General features: G+C 46.4%; 2 protein-coding genes across 13 annotated transcripts in view; both read left to right on the forward strand.

The window, feature by feature from the left end:
• si:dkey-220o5.5 (actin filament-associated protein 1-like 2) overlaps positions 1–9,969 on the forward strand; it is a 30,093-nt gene extending 20,124 nt beyond the window's left edge. For 8 of the 11 annotated variants that reach the window (XM_053420632.1, XM_053420626.1, XM_053420625.1 and 5 more), the window contains 13 exons: positions 1,230–1,350; positions 1,993–2,222; positions 2,536–2,649; positions 3,099–3,278; positions 4,435–4,521; positions 4,757–4,826; positions 4,930–5,189; positions 6,575–6,678; positions 6,785–6,902; positions 7,346–7,403; positions 7,488–7,654; positions 8,424–8,534; positions 9,029–9,969. In XM_053420632.1, the coding sequence (XP_053276607.1) occupies positions 1,230–1,350; positions 1,993–2,222; positions 2,536–2,649; positions 3,099–3,278; positions 4,435–4,521; positions 4,757–4,826; positions 4,930–5,189; positions 6,575–6,678; positions 6,785–6,902; positions 7,346–7,403; positions 7,488–7,654; positions 8,424–8,534; positions 9,029–9,055 (1,647 nt within the window). In that variant the 3' untranslated portion in view covers positions 9,056–9,969. The remainder of the gene's footprint in view (positions 1–1,229; positions 1,351–1,992; positions 2,223–2,535; positions 2,650–3,098; positions 3,279–4,434; positions 4,522–4,756; positions 4,827–4,929; positions 5,190–6,574; positions 6,679–6,784; positions 6,903–7,345; positions 7,404–7,487; positions 7,655–8,423; positions 8,535–9,028) is intronic. The other 3 variants (XR_008338299.1, XR_008338300.1, XM_053420633.1) reach the window with 3 other exon arrangements.
• An 863-nt stretch (positions 9,970–10,832) lies between these two features.
• On the forward strand, positions 10,833–21,457 carry LOC128438183 (ras-related protein Rab-14). 2 transcript variants are annotated; one of them, XM_053420637.1, is made up of 8 exons: positions 10,833–10,989; positions 14,905–14,963; positions 15,074–15,127; positions 15,257–15,434; positions 15,919–15,985; positions 16,089–16,176; positions 16,275–16,305; positions 16,498–21,457. In XM_053420637.1, the coding sequence occupies exons 2-8, from the start codon at positions 14,912–14,914 to the stop codon at positions 16,673–16,675; spliced, it is 648 nt and encodes a 215-aa protein (XP_053276612.1). In that variant the 5' UTR covers positions 10,833–10,989; positions 14,905–14,911; the 3' UTR covers positions 16,676–21,457. The 2 variants fall into 2 exon arrangements, with proteins under 2 accessions (XP_053276612.1, XP_053276613.1); XM_053420638.1 differs by having other exon boundaries at positions 10,866–10,965.
• The last annotated feature ends 825 nt before the right edge of the window (positions 21,458–22,282 follow it).

The following is a 22,282-nucleotide window of genomic DNA, read 5'->3' on the forward strand; positions in this document are numbered from 1 at the left end:
TGTGTGTGTGTGTGTGTGTGTGTGTGTGTGTGTGTGTGTGTGTGTGTCCGATGACAGGATGCACAGTGTTTACATATGAAGCCATCTCCCCTTTATCTCTCATCCTATTGGCTGAGAGCTCTGCAGAGGAAGTGGTCACTGATGGCGGCAGATTAGCATCTAATCTACATGATGGATGGACAGAGCACAAACACACACACACACACACAAACACACACACACATTTTTCACATATTTAAACATATCATCTTGTAAAGTGTATGACTCACTTCCTGTTTCCTCACCCTGAAGTTGATGCATTTAGTTTGAGGAGTGAAATTAGATCTGCAACGTTTTTTACTTTTATTCTTTATTCATAAAATACAACTTAAAAAACCTGCTTATGTGTCTTAACAAGCATCTAAATGAGACCACAGACTTAAACATGGCTGACATGACGGCTTCCAAATGTGAAGCCAAACCATCTCGATCGCCCTCTAGTGGCTGGCTACAGTCAGAAACCCTGTCTCCTCCATGTTAGCAGATGGGACTTGAACCAAACTTTAAAAAACAATCTCTTTTCATCTCATCTCATCTCATTTTCGTCCGCTTGTCCGGGGTCGGGTCGCGGGGGGAGCAGCTCAAGCAGGGGGCCCCAGACTTCCCTTTCCCGGGCCACATTGACCAGCTCTGACGGGGGGATCCCGAGGCGTTCCCAGGCCAGTGTTGAGATATAATCTCTCCACCTAGTCCTGGGTCTTCCCCGAGGTCTCCTCCCCACTGGACGTGCCTGAAACACCTCCCAAGGGAGGCGCCCAGTGGGCATCCTTACCAGATGCCCGAACCACCTCAGCTGACTCCTTTCTAAGTAAAGGAGCAGCGGCTCTAATCCGAGTCCCTCACGGATGACTGAGCTTCTCACCCTATCCCTAAGGGAGACGCCAGCCACCCTTCTGAGAAAACTCATCTCGGCCGCTTGTACCCGCGATCTCGTCCTTTCGGTCATCACCCAGCCCTCATGACCATAGGTGAGGATAGGAACGAAGATCGACCGGTAGATCGAGAGCTTTGCCTTGCGGCTCAGCTCTCTTTTCGTTACAACGGTGCGGTAAAGCGAACGCAATACCGCCCCCGCTGCTCCGATTCTCCGGCCAATCTCAGGCTCCATAGTACCCTCACTCGCGAACAAGACCCCGAGGTACTTGAACTCCTTCACTTGGGCTAATCTCTTTTATTTGCTGTTATTTCAGATTCAGAGCCCCACAGTGCCCCCCCACCCGCCAGGAGGTCTAGGAAGTGATGATGATGATGAAGATACTTACGAAGAAGCAGAACCCTACGTACCTGCTGAAACGACCACGTCGAACACCGGTATCAGACACACACACACAGACACACACACACACAGACACACATAGACACACACACACACACAGACACACACACACACAGACAAACACACACACACACACACACCCAAGCTGGGTTTCCATTGAACAAGTTGTTAAAGAGAGAAAAGAAAATCTTTAAAAAAAATAATAAACTGGGCTTCACACGTTCACCAGAAGGTGATGCTATTATCTATGTTCCAACCTGGAAGAAGAAGAAGAAATGTGAGAAAAGGAACGTTGAGTTCAGGACTTTTTCATGTTTTAAAGGAAAATCCAGAAAGATCGTGGAGAGAGTTTTCTTCCTCTTCCTCATCTTCCTAATCTTCCTCTTCTTCCTCTTCTTCCTCTTCTTACTCATCTTCCTAATCTTCCTCTTCTTCCTCTTCTTCCTCTTCTTCCTCATCTTCTTCTTTATGTGTGGAAGAAACAGCTGTTCAGTCACGTGAGGTAAATCTTCTCTACGTCACAAGTTATTCAGAAGAATAGACTTTGTCATTTTGTTTCCAGTCAAACTCTCTGATGTGAAACTTTTAAGATTAAACACGTCGATGGAAACACAGCGACAGGAACATGTGTAGCAACACGTCAACGTTAAAGTATTAACACTAACCTTCATCTTCAGAGAAGGCGGATTCAGACAGCAGTCACTATGAGTCCTACGGTGATGAAGATGATGAGGAGGATGAGGGGGAGGAGCTAGTGAAGGACAGAGCTCATTACATCCAATGGAGCGCCTCTCAGCCCTGCCTAAGGCCCGCCCCTGAGTCCCGCCTCTGTGGCTACCTGTGGAGGAGGAAGTGGCTCGGACAGTGGACCAAACACCTGTTCATCATCCGGAACAGCGAGCTGCTGGTGAGCGCCCCCTGCTGCCTCAAGTGTTCACTCCTTCTGCCTCATTGATTCATGTTGTTTTCATGTGGAGTCAAACTTAACCATCTCCAACCGTGTAGTCAGAATCCCACTGGATATTACCCATGATCCTCTGCTTCCTGGACCTGAAGAGCTGCAGCTGTCACAAATATTAATTTTCAAAGATTCCTGCTGAATACTGGAGATAAACTCTGGTTTTAAATAACTTCTGAGTGTTTGTAACTGATCTGAGTTCAGCTTCACTCTTCAGCTGCAGCTGGTTGTGTCTGTGACTCTCAGTCAGTTGTTCTCTCAGGAGATGGAACCCACTCAGCAGAGTCACAGAGAACAGACGCTCAGGGAGAGAAGAGGAAACTTCCTCCTCTTCCCACTGAACATCAGACTCACTCTCATCAAGCTGCTGTTTCAGGTGGAAAAGTAATTTTAATGTTGATTTAAAGTCAAAGCTGGGGCAGAATTTTGAGCTGCAGTTCCTTTACCATCCACTAGATGCTGCTGTGATACAACTGTGACGAGGCCTCGCTACAATAGACTGTAAATCAATATGGACGACATGACGGCTTCCAAAAGTGAAGCCAACGCCTCTTGATCTCCCCCTGGTGGCTGGTTGCAGTATAGGTCATAAACTCCTCCTCCTTCTCCTCCATGTTAGCAGATGGGACATGGACCAAACTAACAAATCAAATCAGACGTTAAATAAATGTTGGTCAAAGATGGTCATCATCATTTCTATAGGAAGAGTGTTGTCGTCTTTATTTAAGTTCTTTGATCATACAAATCAAAGTCAGCAGATCACATGACTCCACTGCCAATGAAGCTCTGCCTCACTTCCTGTGTTGATGTCTTTCTGTGTGTCAGTGTTATAAATGTGCTCGGGACCTTCTGCCTCACCTGGAGCTGAACCTGCTCGGCTGTCAGCTCGTCTACAAGTCCAAGAGCAACAGGAAGATCCAGCACCAGCTCAAACTGGTTTTGCTGGGCTCCGACTCCCTGGTGCTGGGATACAACAGCTTCGAGCAGGCCGACGAGTGGAAGAGGGTCAGCAGCACAACACACATCCCACACACACACTCACAGAGAAACACATTTAGCACTTCAAATAGTTTGTTAAAGATGAGAACAGTCGTCCTAACCTTTGACCTCTGACATAAAGTCAGCGTGATGTCTCCCATGTTTCAGATATAGAAAGTTCTCACATGATTCTAAAGAGAAATCATCAACGTTTCACCTTCGAATAAACTGTTTTCAGACATGAACTCTGGAAAATTGTTCCTGGACATTTTCTGTCGTATCATCATTAAGTTAAGTTAAAGGTTCAGATTGAAGGACTAAGTGGCATTTTCAGGGTCCAGCGGGCTGGAGGATCTTACAGATATTTAGTGACCTCTAGTGGTGAAGTTACATATTATAACCAACAAGACACGAGGACAGGAGGACAGGAGGACAGGAGGACAGGAGGACACGAGGACAGGAGGACAGGAGGACACGAGGACAGGAGGACAGGAGGACACGAGGACAGGAGGACAGGAGGACAGGAGGACGCGAGGACAGGAGGACAGGAGGACACGAGGACAGGAGGACAGGAGGACACGAGGACTCTCAAGATGCTTTTACACATGAAAGCTGTGAAATGTTGTCTGGGCATTTCCTGTAGTTAGTGTTTCTCCTGTGAAGCAGCATCACAGGCGTCGGCCCTCATCACCAGAAGATCTGGAATCTCCTCGTGTTTCTAGTGGACGTCTTCGTCTTCTACGTGTCCGGCTCCTCTTCTTCATCCTGAGATCTTCGTGTTCTTCCAGTTTCACGTCCGTCACGAGTTAGAATCCTCATCCACACGTCCACTCGCTCTCTGGGAAGCTTCCACACATTGTCGTGGGAGTTTGACAGGAAACGTTCTGGAAACATGTGCAGTTCAGTGCAGGTTCATGAAAACAGCTTCAGGGAAAAGGACAAACCCAACATTTAGTGAATCGTCTTTGTCTTTCCTCTCCCACGACCCTTCAGATTTATCTGTCTTCCATTTTGTGCTCCTGTGTTGGGACTAAACTAGCTCTTCACAAAGTAGTGAAAACTAGTTTTGGGATCGCTGTGAGTTCTTTATCTTCCACTTCTAGTTTTATTTCGATAGTCACACATGAGTATTGTAGCTCAGGTGCAAATACTGTGTGAATATTTATTGACTGTGTGTGTGCAGGTGATAGAGGAGGTGAGTGTTGGAGGTGAAGAGGAGATACGTCGATCATCATCTCCAATCAGATCAGAGCAGCTGCTGTCCTGCAGGGTGAGACACACACACACACAGACACACAGACAAACACACACAGACACACACAGACACACACACGCACACACAGACACACAGACACACACACACACACACACCAGATGAATCAATATCGGTGAAAAACAGAATAACGTTTATCATGAGCAGCTTCATAGCTCTGTGTTGTGACCTCCTGTGATGAAGACGAGTCCCCCCCCCCCCCCCCCCCCCCTCGCTGTGTGTGTCTCCTCAGTCCAGTTCAGTCCAGAGCGACTCTGAGGAGGAGAAACCTTCTGCTCGCTGCAGCCTCCACAAACACAAAGGTACTGAAAGTGTCAGAGACCCTGTCGACCAATCAGCTGTTAGCTGCTCGGTGAGAAGAGGCCGGGACCCAGCGTTGATCCCTGTGATGTTTGTGATTGACAGGCAACCTGAATGTGCTGATGAACTGTCAATGGCAGAGTTTACTGTGTCGGGTGGAGGACGGCGTCCTTAACATGTTTGGAGAGGAGGAGGAGGAGGAGGAGGAGGAAGAGGAGGAGGAGGAGGGAGGGGAGAGGAAGAGCGAGCGATCCCCTCAGTACACTGTCCAGCTCCGAGGCTGCGAGGTCCGAGCCGGGCCCGACACCGACCACTCATTCAGGATCACCCTGAGCCTGCTCGGGGACCCGGTGGCGGTGCTGGAGGTGAGTGTTTGCTCACAGGATCTTATTTAATTTATTATTAATTCATCTCTTTGTGTATTCATGTGCAGGGACAGTGCACATGAATACACAAAGAGATGTTATGGCCATTTTAGGTAAAAGAATTGTTGTCAAACTAAATCCTTTATGATATTAAAGTTGTACATTTATGAGAAGAATAGCTCCAATATTCTCTGAAATTAAACATTTTTAACTTATTTAAAAAAAATTATCTGGAAAAAAAACATCTCGGACAAGTATTAAGTTTTTACAACATAATTCAAACAAGTTCACTTCCCAGAATGTTTGGTTAATTTTTTAATCTGGGCTCAAAGCATTTTCTTACCGCAAAGTATAATTTGATAGTTGGTGGAGTGCGGGTTAGGGTTAGCATTAGGGTTAGGGTTAGGGTTAGCATTAGGGTTAGCGTTAGGGTTAGCGTTAGGGTTAGCATTAGGGTTAGCATTAGGGTTAGCGTTAGCATTAGGGTTAGGATTAGCATTAGGGTTAGGATTAGGGTTATCGTTAGCATTAGGGTTAGGGTTAGCATTAGGGTTAGCGTTAGCATTAGGATTAGGGTTAGCATTAGGGTTAGCGTTAGCATTAGGGTTAGCGTTAGCATTAGGGTTAGGATTAGCATTAGGGTTAGCGTTAGCATTAGGGTTAGCATTAGGGTTAGGATTAGCATTAGGGTTAGGATTAGCATTAGGGTTAGTGTGTGAGCTACTGCGTCTGTTGTGTGATGACGTTGATCGAACCTTTCAAATTAAATGTTCCTCGACAACAACAAGAGTTTTCTTTCGAGCCTTTTTCTGAGAACAATAAGTTTCATGTGGATCAACTCTGGATCCCCCACAGTTTACTCTCTTCACCACTAGGGGGCATATTTAGCCAGCGTGACACTTAATTAGAAACTTCATAGCTTTAAATATATTTACCTAAAAGTAGCATTTCTAATCATAAAAAGCATAATATGACCTTGAAAAGAATCAGGACAAAACCTAAACACTAGTTTTGGATTAATTTACATAAAAGAGCTATTAGAAAAAACTTTATTATGATGTAATACAGCTGAAGTCATGATTCTTCAGATTGTTTCATAAAAATGAAATAAAACATTGTTACAAATAAAAACGACAAATAAGACAAAATAAATGATTTGTTCAAAAGGAAACATTCAGACAGGAAAACATATAAACAAAAACATGTGATGTCAATAATCTCAGATAAACGATGCACGTCTGTCAAACTGAGCGTCAACATGTGAACATATCCTCAATAACAAAACAATCATTTCAGTATTTACAGTAGTGACAACCAATAACCCATTTTCTTTATAATCAGTTATCGATTATTAATCTGTTAATTAAGTTTCCTCCCTCCTTCAGGTCAGAAGTTTGGAGGAAAAGGAAAGATGGCTGAAGCTGCTGCAGGACGGAGCTGTCAGTCACCAAGACACCACCGCACAGGGACACACAGGTGGAGCTCTCAGGTAAAGGTCACGACCTCCATCATTCTTCTTCTTCTTCTTCTTCTTCTTCTTCTTCTTCTTCTTCTTCTTCTTCTTCTTCTTCTTCTTCTTCTTCTCCTCTCCTCAGTGGGCTGCAGACTCAGAGGTTTCCCACCTCCAACACCTACATGGACGACCCCTTCCACCTGAGTGGACCAGGCCGGGACCAGCCCATCTACTCCAACACCTCCATCCTGGAGCACATGGTAAAAACACAAATGTAACTTCACTGCAAAACATATGAAACATGTGTTTTCATATTCATACTGTGACATAGCAGAGGTGGGAAGTAACAAAGTACAGATCATTTGTTTTTCATGTTCACAAATCGTTTCTAGATTTAATTCCTCTTCTAGTAAATAGTTATTTTATTTTATTTAAAGAAGAGTAGTTCAAGTGAAATAGTCTTTACACTATATTTATGTGACAAGAGTTATCTTTGCACCTCTGGAAGAAAACCTTTTGATTTTTATAGTGTGAGTACATTTCAGGACCTGTACTTTTATACTTTTACTTGAGTAAAGATATTGAATCAGGACTTGCACTTTTACTTGTGTAAGTAGTGATGTATCTGTACTTATACTTGAGTAAAGAGTTTGTGTACTTTTACCTCCTCTGATGACATTTTAGTAACAGTGTTTATCTTCAGCTCCACAGCTCAGAGTCGTCCAAAGACTCCGTGACCTCCAGCAACACGGTTATCACCAGTGAGTCGGTTTATATACAGATGATCAGTGAGTGTATATACAGAGGATCTGAAGATATGTAAACTGTGTTATTATGTGGTTCAGACAGGAGGGGGGGGGAGGTGGAGCGCAGCGTTCAGAAGTTGGAGTTGACCGGGAGGAGGCCGGTGCAGCTGAGGTCCGGTTCAGAGATCAACCTGTCGTCTGCTGGGAAGCAAAACAAGCGCACCTCTTTCCGACAGTCGCTGGCTGTGTGTAGTGAACGTGCTCAGGTGAACACACACATCAACCTGTCGCACAATACACACAAACAAACATTGATTTGTTATTTGTGTTGCACAGAGCTGCCTCTTCTGCTGTTTGTTCACTCTCAATATAAAACCAGGTTAATGTATAAAACCACATCAATCTAATGTCTCTGCTGGTCTCTGCTGGTCTCTGCTGGTCTCTGCCGGTCTCTGCCGGTCTCTGTCGGTCTCTGTCGGTCTCTGCTGGTCTCTGCTGGTCTCTACTGATCTCTACTGGTCTCTCCTGGTCTCTGCTGGTCTCTGCTGGTCTCTCCTGGTCCCCGCTGGTCTCTGCTGGTCTCTGCCGGTCTCTGCTGGTCTCTACTGATCTCTACTGGTCTCTCCTGGTCTCTGCTGGTCTCTGCTGGTCTCTGCTGGTCTCTGCTGGTCTCTCCTGGTCCCCGCTGGTCTCTGCTGGTCTCTGCCGGTCTCTGCCGGTCTCTGTCTGTCTCTGCTGGTCTCTGCTGGTCTCTACTGGTCTCTCCTGGTCTCTCCTGATGTCTGCTGGTCTCTGCGGGTGTCTCCTGGTCTCTGCTGGTCTCTCCTGGTGTCTGCTGGTCTCTGCTGGTGTCTCCTGGTCTCTACTGGTCTCTTCTGGTCTCTGCTGGTCTCTGCGGGTGTCTACTGGTCTCTCCTGGTCTCTCCTGATGTCTGCTGGTCTCTGCTGGTGTCTCCTGGTGTCTCCTGGTCTCTCCTGGTCTCTCCTGGTCTTTGCTTGTCTCTGCTTGTCTCTCCTGGTCTCTCCTGGTCTCAGGTGGGTTTCCTGAACCCTCTGTTGCGACGGACGGCCTCAGCTAAAACCTCTCTGAGACGAGCTCCGTCAGCGTTGTTCATGGAACATGTGAAGGTTTTCCAGAGGAAGAAGGTGAGCTCCACATGACGAGAACATACCACACCAACCCCATGTCAGGAACACGTGAAGAGCATGTCAGGAACACGTGAGGAACATGTTAGGAACATGTCAGGAATATGTCACAAACACGTCACAAACACGTCAGGAACATGTGAGGAACACGTCAGGAACACGTCAGGAACATGTGAGGAACATGTCAGGAACACGTGAGGAACATGTCAGGAACATGTGAGGAACACGCCAGGAACACATCAGGAACATGTGAGGAACATGTGAGGAACACGTCAGGAACTAGTCAGGAACATGTGAGGAACATGTCAGGAACATGTGAGGAACACGTCAGGAACATGTGAGGAACATGTCAGGAACATGTGAGGAACACGTCAGGAACACGTCAGGAACACGTCAGGAACACGTCAGGAACATGTCAGGAAAATCTGAATATAGAAACAATAGTTGAATCTTCTCTTTATCTATGATCCAGTTTAATCTGTTTGTTTTTGCAGGAGTGGGAAACTAAAGCTGCAGTTTGACTCTTCATCACATCGTCACCTGAAGAGTCGTCTTATAACTTCACGCCTACGTCTCGTAACATATATACATTCAGTGAGCACTTTATTAGGAACACCTGTGCACCTGCTTCGTCCATCACTTATCCAATCAGCCAATCATGTGGCAGCTTTATCCACGATCGATCATAATCCAGCACATGTGAACACGTCTGTGTGCGGAGGCAAATCAGTTTCTTCTTCTTCTTCTTCTTCTTCTTCTTCTTCTTCTTCTTCTTTGGTCGGTTTACTGCCATCGACTGCTGGACTTCAATCAATCCTATTTTATTTGTATAGCCCATATTCACAAATCACAATTTGTCTCATCAGGTTTAAGAAGGAGAGACATCCTCTGTTCTTAACCCTCAACAAGAATCTTTCCTTTTTTTATCAATTTGTATTTGTGTGACTTTAGTTTTTAAGGTTGTTTTGTCTCATTGTTTTGTGTCTTTGTCTCTTTGTGGTTTGTTTTGTCTCTTTGTGGTTGTTTGTGTCTTTGTCGCTTTGTGGTTTGTTTGTTCTCTTTGTGGTTTGTTTAGTCTCTTTGTGGTTGTTTGTGTCTTTGTCTCTTTGTGGTTTGTTTGTGTCTTTGTGGTTTGTTTTGTCTCTTTGTGGTTTGTTTAGTCTCTTTGTGATTTGTTTTGTCTCTTTGTGGTTTGTTTAGTCTCTTTGTGGTTGTTTGTGTCTTTGTCTCTTTGTGGTTTGTTTGTGTCTTTGTGGTTTGTTTAGTCTCTTTGTGGTTTGTTTTGTCTCTTTGTGGTTTGTTTAGTCTCTTTGTGGTTGTTTGTGTCTTTGTCTCTTTGTGGTTTGTTTGTTCTCTTTGTGGTTTGTTTTGTCTCTTTGTGGTTTGTTTGTGTCTTTGTGGTTTGTTTTGTCTCTTTGTGGTTGTTTTGTCTCTTTGTGGTTTGTTTGTGTCTTTGTGGTTTGTTTTGTCTCTTTGTGGTTGTTTTTTGTCTTTGTGGTTGTTTTGTGTCTTTCTTCCTTTGAGGCTCGTACATTAATCACTCATCAGACGCAGCAGTACCTGAACAACGTGCTGCTGTGGGTTCGGTTACTTTTCTATGTTGTGTGTTTGCTTGTGTGCGTTGGATGTGACACAGCTTCACTGACTGATGTAAACTTCAGGATTTGTTTGATTTTTTATTGATGTTTGATTTGATTGTGTTGTAACTTAAACAGTTGTGTGTCATTGTTATTATATTCTGTACATATATAATGAATCTGTTTCAATGTTTTATTCAAGTCACTCATTTGTATGATTTTTATATTTAGTGAATTTTGTGATCTCAGGAGAATGTGTGTTTGTTGGCGTTGGACTAAACACTGATGTGTAACATTAAACATATTTCATCACTTCAGCTTCTGATTGTAAGATTTTAATGTTGATGATATTTTTGTTGTGTTAATTCATATAAAATAATTATAATAGACAATGTGACATTTCAGTGGGCATCATTATTGATTACTCTTTATTTGAACTCACCTTATTTAGTATTTGTTAGCATCAGACAAACATGTAATAACTGTAAAGTAGCTATAAGCAGATGTTTAAACACATACAGTACAAATATAAACACTGTTTGAACATTCTGTTAGAAACCGTTTGATCACATGTTCATTCACTGAATGATCATATCACATGTGAAAGGAGTGATCCGACGTTTTGGACAAAGTTATTAAAACTGAGGAATTGGACATAACTTCATTGATGGTGGTAGTTTGCCATATCCTCCGCTGGGTGGCGGTAGGATCCTGGAACTGTGGCGGAGCGACCTGTTCTCCTGCCGCTGAGGAAGAGTCGCGGAAGAGGGGAAAGGTTTCCTGACTGTGAAGCAGCTAACTACCAGAAGCGTCTGTTCAGCAGCGGGTTCAGCAGCGGGTTCAGCAGGTCACAGGTCAGAGAGACCCCGGGACCGAAGGTACCACCGCACCGATCCGATCACACGCGCTCCCATCGCGTCGTTGTTTCACGGTTGTTGTTGTGAGGTTGATTAATGTGGCCTCCTGCTGTTAGCTGCTAGCTGCTAGCTGTTAGCAAGGCGTAGACAGGACTGCAGCCTGTAGCCGGCTAGCACCAGGGCTAAGCTAGCAGGAGGAGTTCAGATGTTTTCAAAGAGAGGGGGGGGGGGGGGGGCTGATGGGGGCTAGTACCGGAGGGCGACCTGTCTCCTCGTATCACGCACGACTGTCACCGCGTCACGCTACGTGTTAACACCGAGCTCTGCGTGTAGCCGTTAGCTCGGTGCTAGCTTAGCCCTGCTTCCTCCTTTTGTTTGTGTCCAGGTGATCGGTCTGAGATGAGAGACAGGGAAGTGAGACAGAAAGAGGACACAGTGAGACAACAGGGGGAGACAGAAAGAGGACACAGTGAGACACCAGGGGGAGACAGAAGGAGGACACAGTGAGACACCAGGGGGAGACAGAATGAGGACACAGTGAGACAACAGGGGGAGACAGAAGGAGGACACAGTGAGACAGAAGGAGGACACAGTGAGACAGAAGGAGGACACAGTGAGACAACAGGGGGAGACAGAAGGAGGACACAGTGAGACACCAGGGGGAGACAGAAGGAGGACACAGTGAGACAACAGGGGGAGACAGAAGGAGGACACAGTGAGACACCAGGGGGAGACAGAAGGAGGACACAGTGAGACACCAGGGGGAGACAGAAGGAGGACACAGTGAGACAACAGGGGGAGACAGAAGGAGGACACAGTGAGACACCAGGGGGAGACAGAAGGAGGACACAGTGAGACACCAGGGGGAGACAGAAGGAGGACACAGTGAGACACCAAGGGGAGACAGAAGGAGGACACAGTGAGACACCAGGGGGAGACAGAAGGAGGACACATTGAGACAACAGGGGGAGACAGAAGGAGGACACAGTGAGACAACGGGGGAGACAGAATGAGGACAGGGGGAGACAGAAGGAGGACACAGTGAGACACCAGGGGGAGACAGAAGGAGGAGACAGTGAGACAACAGGGGGAGACAGAAGGAGGACACAGTGAGACACCAAGGGGAGACAGAAGGAGGACACAGTGAGACACCAGGGGGAGACAGAAGGAGGACACAGTGAGACACCAGGGGGAGACATAAGAGGACACAGTGAGACACCAGGGGGAGACAGAAGGAGGACACATTGAGACAACAGGGGGAGACAGAAGGAGGACACAGTGAGACAACGGGGGAGACAGAATGAGGACAGGGGGAGACAGAAGGAGGACACAGTGAGACACCAGGGGGAGACAGAAGGAGGAGACAGTGAGACAACAGGGGGAGACAGAAGGAGGACACAGTGAGACACCAGGGGGAGACAGAAGGAGGACACAGTGAGACACCAGGGGGAGACAGAAGGAGGAGACAGTGAGACAACAGGGGGAGACAGAAGGAGGACACAGTGAGACACCAGGGGGAGACAGAAGGAGGACACAGTGAGACACCAGGGGGAGACAGAAGGAGGACACATTGAGACAACAGGGGGAGACAGAAGGAGGACACAGTGAGACAACGGGGGAGACAGAATGAGGACAGGGGGAGACAGAAGGAGGACACAGTGAGACACCAGGGGGAGACAGAAGGAGGAGACAGTGAGACAACAGGGGGAGACAGAAGGAGGACACAGTGAGACACCAGGGGGAGACAGAAGGAGGACACAGTGAGACAACAGGGGGAGACAGAATGAGGACACAGTGAGACACCAGGGGGAGACATAAGAGGACACAGTGAGACACCAGGGGGAGACAGAATGAGGACACATTGAGACACCAGGGGGAGACAGAAGGAGGACACAGTGAGACACCAGGGGGAGACAGAAGGAGGAGACAGTGAGACAACAGGGGGAGACAGAAGGAGGACACAGTGAGACACCAGGGGGAGACAGAAGGAGGACACAGTGAGACAACAGGGGGAGACAGAAGGAGGACACAGTGAGACACCAGGGGGAGACAGAATGAGGACACAGTGAGACACCAGGGGGAGACAGAATGAGGACACAGTGAGACACCAGGGGGAGACAGAAGGAGGACACAGTGAGACACCAGGGGGAGACAGAATGAGGACACAGTGAGACAACAGGGGGAGACAGAAGGAGGACACAGTGAGACACCAGGGGGAGACAGAAGGAGGACACAGTGAGACAACAGGGGGAGACAGAAGGAGGACACAGGGAGACAGAATGAGGACAGGGGGAGACAGAAGGAGGACACAGTGAGACACCAGGGGGAGACAGAATGAGGACACAGTGAGACACCAGGGGGAGACAGAAGGAGGACACATTGAGACAACAGGGGGAGACAGAAGGAGGACACAGTGAGACAACGGGGGAGACAGAATGAGGACAGGGGGAGACAGAAGGAGGACACAGTGAGACACCAGGGGGAGACAGAAGGAGGAGACAGTGAGACAACAGGGGGAGACAGAAGGAGGACACAGTGAGACACCAGGGGGAGACAGAAGGAGGACACAGTGAGACACCAGGGGGAGACAGAAGGAGGAGACAGTGAGACAACAGGGGGAGACAGAAGGAGGACACAGTGAGACACCAGGGGGAGACAGAAGGAGGACACAGTGAGACACCAGGGGGAGACAGAAGGAGGACACATTGAGACAACAGGGGGAGACAGAAGGAGGACACAGTGAGACAACGGGGGAGACAGAATGAGGACAGGGGGAGACAGAAGGAGGACACAGTGAGACACCAGGGGGAGACAGAAGGAGGAGACAGTGAGACAACAGGGGGAGACAGAAGGAGGACACAGTGAGACACCAGGGGGAGACAGAAGGAGGACACAGTGAGACAACAGGGGGAGACAGAATGAGGACACAGTGAGACACCAGGGGGAGACATAAGAGGACACAGTGAGACACCAGGGGGAGACAGAATGAGGACACATTGAGACACCAGGGGGAGACAGAAGGAGGACACAGTGAGACACCAGGGGGAGACAGAAGGAGGAGACAGTGAGACAACAGGGGGAGACAGAAGGAGGACACAGTGAGACACCAGGGGGAGACAGAAGGAGGACACAGTGAGACAACAGGGGGAGACAGAAGGAGGACACAGTGAGACACCAGGGGGAGACAGAATGAGGACACAGTGAGACACCAGGGGGAGACAGAATGAGGACACAGTGAGACACCAGGGGGAGACAGAAGGAGGACACAGTGAGACACCAGGGGGAGACAGAATGAGGACACAGTGAGACAACAGGGGGAGACAGAAGGAGGACACAGTGAGACACCAGGGGGAGACAGAAGGAGGACACAGTGAGACAACAGGGGGAGACAGAAGGAGGACACAGGGAGACAGAATGAGGACAGGGGGAGACAGAAGGAGGACACAGTGAGACACCAGGGGGAGACAGAATGAGGACACAGTGAGACACCAGGGGGAGACAGAATGAGGACAGGGGGAGACAGAAGGAGGACACAGTGAGACACCAGGGGGAGACAGAAGGAGGACACAGTGAGACAACAGGGGGAGACAGAATGAGGACAGGGGGAGACAGAAGGAGGACACAGTGAGACACCAGGGGGAGACAGAAGGAGGACACAGTGAGACAACAGGGGGAGACAGAAGGAGGACACAGTGAGACAACAGGGGGAGACAGAATGAGGACAGGGGGAGACAGAAGGAGGACACAGTGAGACACCAGGGGGAGACAGAATGAGGACACAGTGAGACACCAGGGGGAGACAGAATGAGGACACAGTGAGACACCAGGGGGAGACAGAAGGAGGACACAGTGTGGACTTGCTCTTAACTCTCTGTGTTGATTTAAAGAAGCTGTTTGTCCCTGTGCCCCCCCCCCCCCCCCCCCCCTCACCCACAGCATCAAGATGACAGCCGCACCTTACAACTACTCCTACATCTTCAAATACATCATCATTGGTGAGTATCTGAGTCATAACGTGCACACTACAACTTGTGTGACTGTGTCATGTTTCTGTTTCCCACAGTTTGACGTTGTCTCTTTGTGTTTCTCTATTTGCTGGTTTCAGGTGATATGGGAGTAGGGAAGTCATGTCTGCTGCACCAGTTCACTGAGAAGAAATGTAAGTCTCTTCTTCCTCTCCTCCTCATCCTCCTCTTCCTCAGCATCGTTGTCCTAAACCCAAACAGATCATATGTATCATGGCATCGTGGACAGAACTGCTCTATAAGTTGTGTTTCTGTGGTCGTAGTCATGGCGGACTGTCCCCACACCATCGGGGTGGAGTTTGGGACGAGGATCATGGAGGTCCACGGTCAGAAGGTGAAGCTGCAGATCTGGGACACGGCCGGTCAGGAGCGGTTCAGAGCCGTCACCAGGTCTTACTACAGGGGGGCCGCCGGCGCCCTCATGGTCTACGACATCACCAGGTACTGATGGAGGGGGGGGGGGGGTCCTTTAACGGAATCCATTGTGGGCTGAAGTCTCATCGATCACATTCTGTGGTTTCTAGGATCTCCTGGTCTTCAACTGGACCGAATGTGAACTCATCACTTTGTTTACTTTATTTTACAAATACATAAATACTATTAATAAATGAAATGTTCAGATACGTGGTGAGGTAGAAGCCAGTAATGGATTATATCAAAACACCACCCAAATATTTTTGTACTAGTATGAGTAGTATTATAGTATTACTATCGAATTAGGGGAAATCTTTTTATATTTTAGAAATGCAAAGATTTGAGAAATGGGGGGGGGGGGGGCGGCATGTACTCTGAGAAACAGCTTCGGAAAAGGTGGCAGATCTAATAAACGGTTTGAACAGAGGTGTTGGTGATCCACTGACTCGTCCAGCGCCACCTTCAGGACACATCTGGTAACTTGTGCTAACTCATCACTGTGTGTGAACAGGAGAAGTACCTACAACCACCTGAGCAGCTGGTTGACAGACGCCAGGAACCTGACCAACCCCAACACGGTGAGTACCGGTGCACCGCGAGCTGAACTGTCCTGTTGGCAGAGTGTCCCCTGTCCCCTGTCCCCTGTCCCCTGTCCCCTGTCTGATGAGTGACTGCTTTCAGGTGATCATTCTGATCGGGAACAAAGCCGATCTGGAAGCTCAGAGAGACGTGACGTACGAGGAGGCCAAACAGTTTGCTGAGGAGAACGGTGAGACATCCCAGTGTGTGAGCAGAAACCAGTTTGAATGTGTTGTCCATTAAATGGGACGTCACACTGACCGATGTCTGCTTCCTGTTGCTGGTCAGGTTTGCTGTTTCTAGAGGCCAGCGCTAAGACGTAAGTACAAACACACATCCAGACTCTCACACAAAGTCATCTTGTTTGTTGAACCATCTTCTGCTTCAAGAGAGATGAAGCTTGAAATGATTCACCAAATACACAAATGTACAAATATTTAAACAACCTGAGTTATTTCCTATCTTGATCCTTTTTGCCCTGTCCTCTGTCCCTGCTGCTTCTCGTCCTCAGGGGGGAGAACGTGGAGGAGGCCTTCCTGGAGGCAGCCAAGAGGATCTACCAGAACATCCAAGATGGCAGTCTGGACCTGAACGCCGCTGAGTCGGGAGTCCAGCACAAACCCTCAGCGCCACAGGGAGGCCGCCTCAATGCCGACAGCCAGCCGGCTAAAGAGGGCTGCAGCTGCTAACCACAGACAGAAACCACAGACCCATCGGACGGACTGACGGACAGAGACAGATACGTACACAGAGATCCCCTCTTCTCCAGCCACTAACATCCATCTCCTGTCCAGAGAGCATCAGGCAGGATCCAGCTGAACCATAGCAGACCACAGTTTGGTTCCTAAGTCAACCAGCTCCACCCACAGAGATGTGGACCAGAATCAAATCAATCACTCAAACAGTTTCCTGACTAAATAAATCATTTCCTGTTCACATTGAATCCCTCAACATGAATTCCAACCCCTCAAGGTCAGCACCTGGATCCCACTGGGTCCCAGTGTGGATCCCACTGGGACCCAGTGTGGATCCCACTGGGTCCCAGTGTGGACCATCCTCAGCCCACATCCAGACTCGTGTGGACCGAGCCCCGGCCACGATGGACTGTTCTAATTCTAAAATAAGACGGCAGTCCTCCCAGAACCCAATCGTATTGTTTTATTTCTTTTCTAAGCTGGACCTCTATTTGGACTGTTCCGAGTTTGGAACTCTGTTGGTCTTTAATGGTCCTTGTTTGATAGAACCTCACCTCATTCAGAACGTGGAACCTTCGTGTCTCAAGAGACAAACGTACAATTCTCAAATTCAGACCAATCACCGGGAAAATCAGTGTCACAGAAACATGTCTCATTTATTACAAACCTGGAGTTGAGACGGGTTTCATCCTTTATTCAGACAAGAGGGACTCAAACCTCCGGGTCCTTCTCATCGACCAGAGTCCGAACCAACAACCCTTTTCCCCAAGACGTCAGCTCCCTCCACACTTCACCTGCTCCCAGTCTGGAGCGTGGTGGCCCAGTTCAAGTTAGTGTATTCCAAAGAGTCAAAGTTACAAGGCTTCAACTTTAACCCAATTCTGCCTCAAACTGGACTAGTGGGTTGACTTGTTCTACATGTGGACGTTGGAGAGCTGGACGTCCTCGCTCCAAACTGAGAAGGTCCTCAGCTCTCATTGGATTCATGCTCGAGTCGGACGGTTCAACTCCCACAATTATACATCTGTGAACTCATCAGCATTCCAAGATTAGATCCGCCTCCAGACCCGGTCTCCTGATCTGAGTCACGGGAGGACAGACGTCCCTCAAAGTGGACGACCCTTGTCCCAAAGACGGAACACGGGAGGTGAGACGCTGCTCAGACCAACCTCCACTCAGACACCCTGAGTTCCACTGAGACACCCTGAGTTCCACTGAGACACCCTGAGTTCCACTGAGACATCCTGACGCATCCAGAGCTCCGGCTCCATCTGAACTTCCTCTGCCCCACGTCCACGCCTCCTTCGTCCCAACATGAGACGCCGGTGAAGACGAGTACAGAGCCTGAATCCGGACAATCCCACATTCCAAATCTGGACTTCTTCTCTCAAATCCGGATCGCCCACCTTCCAACTCTGGATATTTCTCTGAGCAGATTTAGAGCAGCTCAAGTTTGAAAGCTCTGAATTCAAGGAGCTCTTTTTAAATCTCGACCTCCAGGTCCCAGTTAGCGTAAATCTCCTCTGAACCCAGATGGTCCCAACGCCCAGTTCTGACTTCGCTCTTTGAGATTGAGTGAGTCTTCTGGATTGATATTAGTATTTGTGTCTTGTATGTGTGTGATATGCCATCATCTGTTGTTCAGTTAGAAAAGTCTTTGAAATTCGTGCTTTAAAACTATAAATGCTATCACAGAGTGGCCTGGACAACTGAACCCGCCTCTGGGATCACTTCTTACTGAAAAGCGTTTCTCCCTTTGCTCCATTTCATGCCTCAACTCACAAGTTCCCAAACCATTGTGCTCGTCGGTCAGTTATTCCCTCTCCTGTGCAGATTGCTGGAGCGTTGCGTTGTCACCTTGTTGTGATCAGATGTGTCTTTGTGTCTTCTGGTTTGACGCCCGTCCCGTCAGCCTTGGACTCGGGGTGAAGAGCTTCTCCACTGAGGAGGATTCGTTCTGCTCGGTGGCGCTCGGCCTGAGAAAGTAACACTTAGCATCATTTCCGTCTACAGAAACACATTTAACTTTACGAAACAAGATGGATCCAGGGTTTTTATGTTTGAACTTTATTATGCATCAGGAGATCCGACCACTGCTTCTCTAGTTTCGACCTGTAGTTCTCTAAAAGTTCACCAACTCTCAATGTGCAATACTTAAAGCCTCAGAATACTACAAACAAACTTTGTCCAATTTCCTCTAAATAACTGAGTTCCTGTTTATCGCAGCTGGAGAAGTGATCAGAGCCTCTCGCTCTGCGTGGAATCACATTGTCAATCAACGTGAAGCTTTAACACTCTTCATCCAGAATGATGGATCCCAGTCTGACTGGAGACATTAAAACACTGCTTGTTGTTTAAAAACCAGTTGTACTAGAGCCTCAGGTCCAGTCCCCAGTACCAGGAATGTATCGGTCCCTAAATACTCCCACTCCACCCAATAACCCCCCCCATCTCTGCACCAGCCGGTTCACCTGTGTTAAACCCGCTCTGTGGAGAGAGTCAGCTACTGGCCGACGAAGAGGGAACAGGATTCTTGAAGGTCACCACTGGTCTCAGTGGATCTCCAGTTCAGGATTGCTTCTTATTACATTTTTCCTCTTGTTGAATTAAAAAAAAATCAAATAGTGATATGTTTATGTCACCGCGCCCCCTAGTGGTCATTTCCTCTTCCCTGTTAAGTCCGATTCAGGGACGAAAAATGACAAACGAAGCAAAACAGCTTCTTTGTTTCTTTCAAACACTCGAGCAGGATTATTACGATTGACCTGAACCGTCCTGGTTCGTTGTTGTAAGTGTTCGACTCATTTCTAATTTAACTAACAGTTGTTGATCTACCACACGAGTAAATGTCATAACTGGGTCATTTGACAGAAGATTCCTCGGTCAGAACCGTTCGGCTCTGACGAGCTTCAAACACACAAACAGTCCCGCTGCACTGAACTTTCTTTATTCTGTTCATTTTGCTGAACAAGCTGCACTCGTTGATTTCTGTCACGATGAGAGAGAATAGAAATAGATGCACATTTTATACCAAATATTGTTTTAGTCATTTGACTGTTTTAAAACTAATCGATTAAAACGCCCTCGATCCGATTCCACTCTCGTTCTCTCTGAGGGATCAAAGTCAAATTTACTCAAAATGAATCGGCTGCAAAGATTCAAGCTTCATGTCCAGAAGGAAAATGTCCTGATAACAAATAACTAACTGTCTTTGAACACCTGGAAGGATTCAGAGAAATCTCTGAACCAACCAAGTGCAGGTTCTCTGATGAGTCAAAGTATTACTAATGTAGAGTCTGTGGGCTTTGAGAATACTCTGTAATACTCTGTAATACTTTGTAATACTCTGTAATACTCTGACTCACCACTTGTACTGTTGGAGTTTGTTTCTGTCTCACGGGCTCAACACCAGAACTCGTCAATCAGACATTATCAACAGACCACAGATCAGTCCAACGCTACACCTATATAACTTAATAATACATAATTAGTAATGAGCCTGAAATTAAGTTTGTTTTTCATTTACCGTCAATTAGTTGATAAATGAATTTGTACCTTTGATGTGAAACTGTTTCATCTAATTCTTTTGTTCTCAGTAGAAAAACGTTAAAAAGCTCAATGAACTTCAGGAAGGAAAATTCAGAACTACAAAAACTAATAAATAACTTTCTAGTATTTTTATTCTTATAATAATTATTACATTTTCTTCACTTTGTTTCCTTCTTAGTGTAAACGTGTAACATTATGAATGCAAATTATTATCAGCATCATCTCTTAAATATTCGCTCTTGAGTTTTACCTGCCCCCCCCCCCCCCCAGGGAACTCGTCTGTCGGGGACTCGTTCTATTTCACAGAGAATTGAAAGAAGTTGAAGCGCAGCCTCTGGTCGGTGGGAAAGTGGATCTCACGTCTCCTCCGGTCCGAGAACCTCGTGTTCGTCTGTGAGTCGCAATCTTTCTCCTCATGGCCTCTGATTGGTGGAGAGCGGCCTTCGTTAACTCTGATGCTTGATATGTGAACGAAGCCACGCCCTCACTGTTAAAACATCCAGTGTGACGTCCAAGCTTTCAGATTTCTATTTGTTTTGGAGGAAGTTTTTAAAGGAAGAAGAAATAGTTTGAGGTCAATTTGAAAAACGAAGCAAAGGTTTTGAAGTTCCCAGAGAGCAACGGGTCAAACAGCCGCTGGTCACTGGATCCAACAAGAGCAGCTGATGGAACCTTGTTGTGGCCGAAGCCGGAAACTTCCCCATCGAAGCATTTCATTTAAAAACATCCAGTGGGTGAAGAAAACGAGACTTCCATTCGCTAACAGCAGTGCCAGCAGGGGGCAGTGTTGTGTCGAGACGTTGGTTTTTCAACATTTAATCAGAAAATAAATCAATAAAAAATAAACACATTTCATTTTGTATCCATAAAGTCCTGTAACAAGCCCAGAGGGTTTTTAAATCGTAGAGTGTGATTGAAGGAAATCTGCATTTTAAATGATGACAGTGATCGGCCAGGTGGTGGCGCTGTGACCAGGCTGCTGCACAGGGTTGACAGAAGAAGAGTCCTCTTCCCGCTCACTGGCTGTAACGTGCTCTGTACTTTTTATTCTTTTGTTGTTCTTCTGTAACGTCTGTTGATTTTCTGTCGGCTAAAGTAACAAAAATGCTTCTTATTTGTTGACTATTTATATTCTTAATCTGTAATTTGATTTTCTTCAGCTGTTCCATTGTGCGACCTCGAGGATTCAGTTATTTGTAAATAAAGTATATATATATATATACTGTATATTTGTCTAAATGAACTTTATTGAACGTCATCTTTAGTACAAATATTCAGCACTTGGTAAAAACACTTGTTTCTTCTTACGTAGCTAAACTCTAGAATTAATGACTGACACTTTGATGACTTATTATTCTATTATAGATCTAATCAGTATTTCACTATATTTAATGACGCGCTGTTCTAGATTCATTGATTATATTTTTACACAACATATCTTATGTTTTCATTATTTACTGTTTTATGTTTTTGTCTGTTACCAAAATTATAATACAAAGACACTGTACTTTAGTATTTGTGTGACTATGACAAATTCACTTTTCTTGGATCACGTTACGTTTATAAATGTTTTCATTCAGTCACTCAACACATTTTATCATAAACATTCTCACAACTTCTGCGACTTTGTAGTCAACAACAGTTTTTATGATTTAAACTACTTAAAAACTATAAATTATGATTTCATGACTGATACTTTTGATTCTTTCCTGCTAAGATTTATATACTAGAACATTTTCCTGACTTAAATTTGAAAATTGCATTAATTAAAATGTCTATGCATTTAAAATGTTTTCAGTTGTAACAGTTTAATGTGTCAGTTTGAAACTATAAACTACTATATACCGATATTTATAATTTTGCATGAAATTTAGATTCTCCGATACAGAATAAAAATGTAATAATCCAACGTGAAGCTTCAGAGTTCTAATTATAATCAAATATAATCAGAGGCCGAAATGTTCTTATATAAACTCAAAGCTCTTTCATGATAATTGCTCCGTGTCGACTCCTCCAGATGATTGATTATTAAAATGGATTCCTAAGCACTTT

The sequence above is a fragment of the Pleuronectes platessa genome, chromosome 4, assembly GCF_947347685.1.
Source record: "Pleuronectes platessa chromosome 4, fPlePla1.1, whole genome shotgun sequence".
NCBI classification, from domain to species: Eukaryota; Metazoa; Chordata; class Actinopteri; order Pleuronectiformes; family Pleuronectidae; genus Pleuronectes; species Pleuronectes platessa.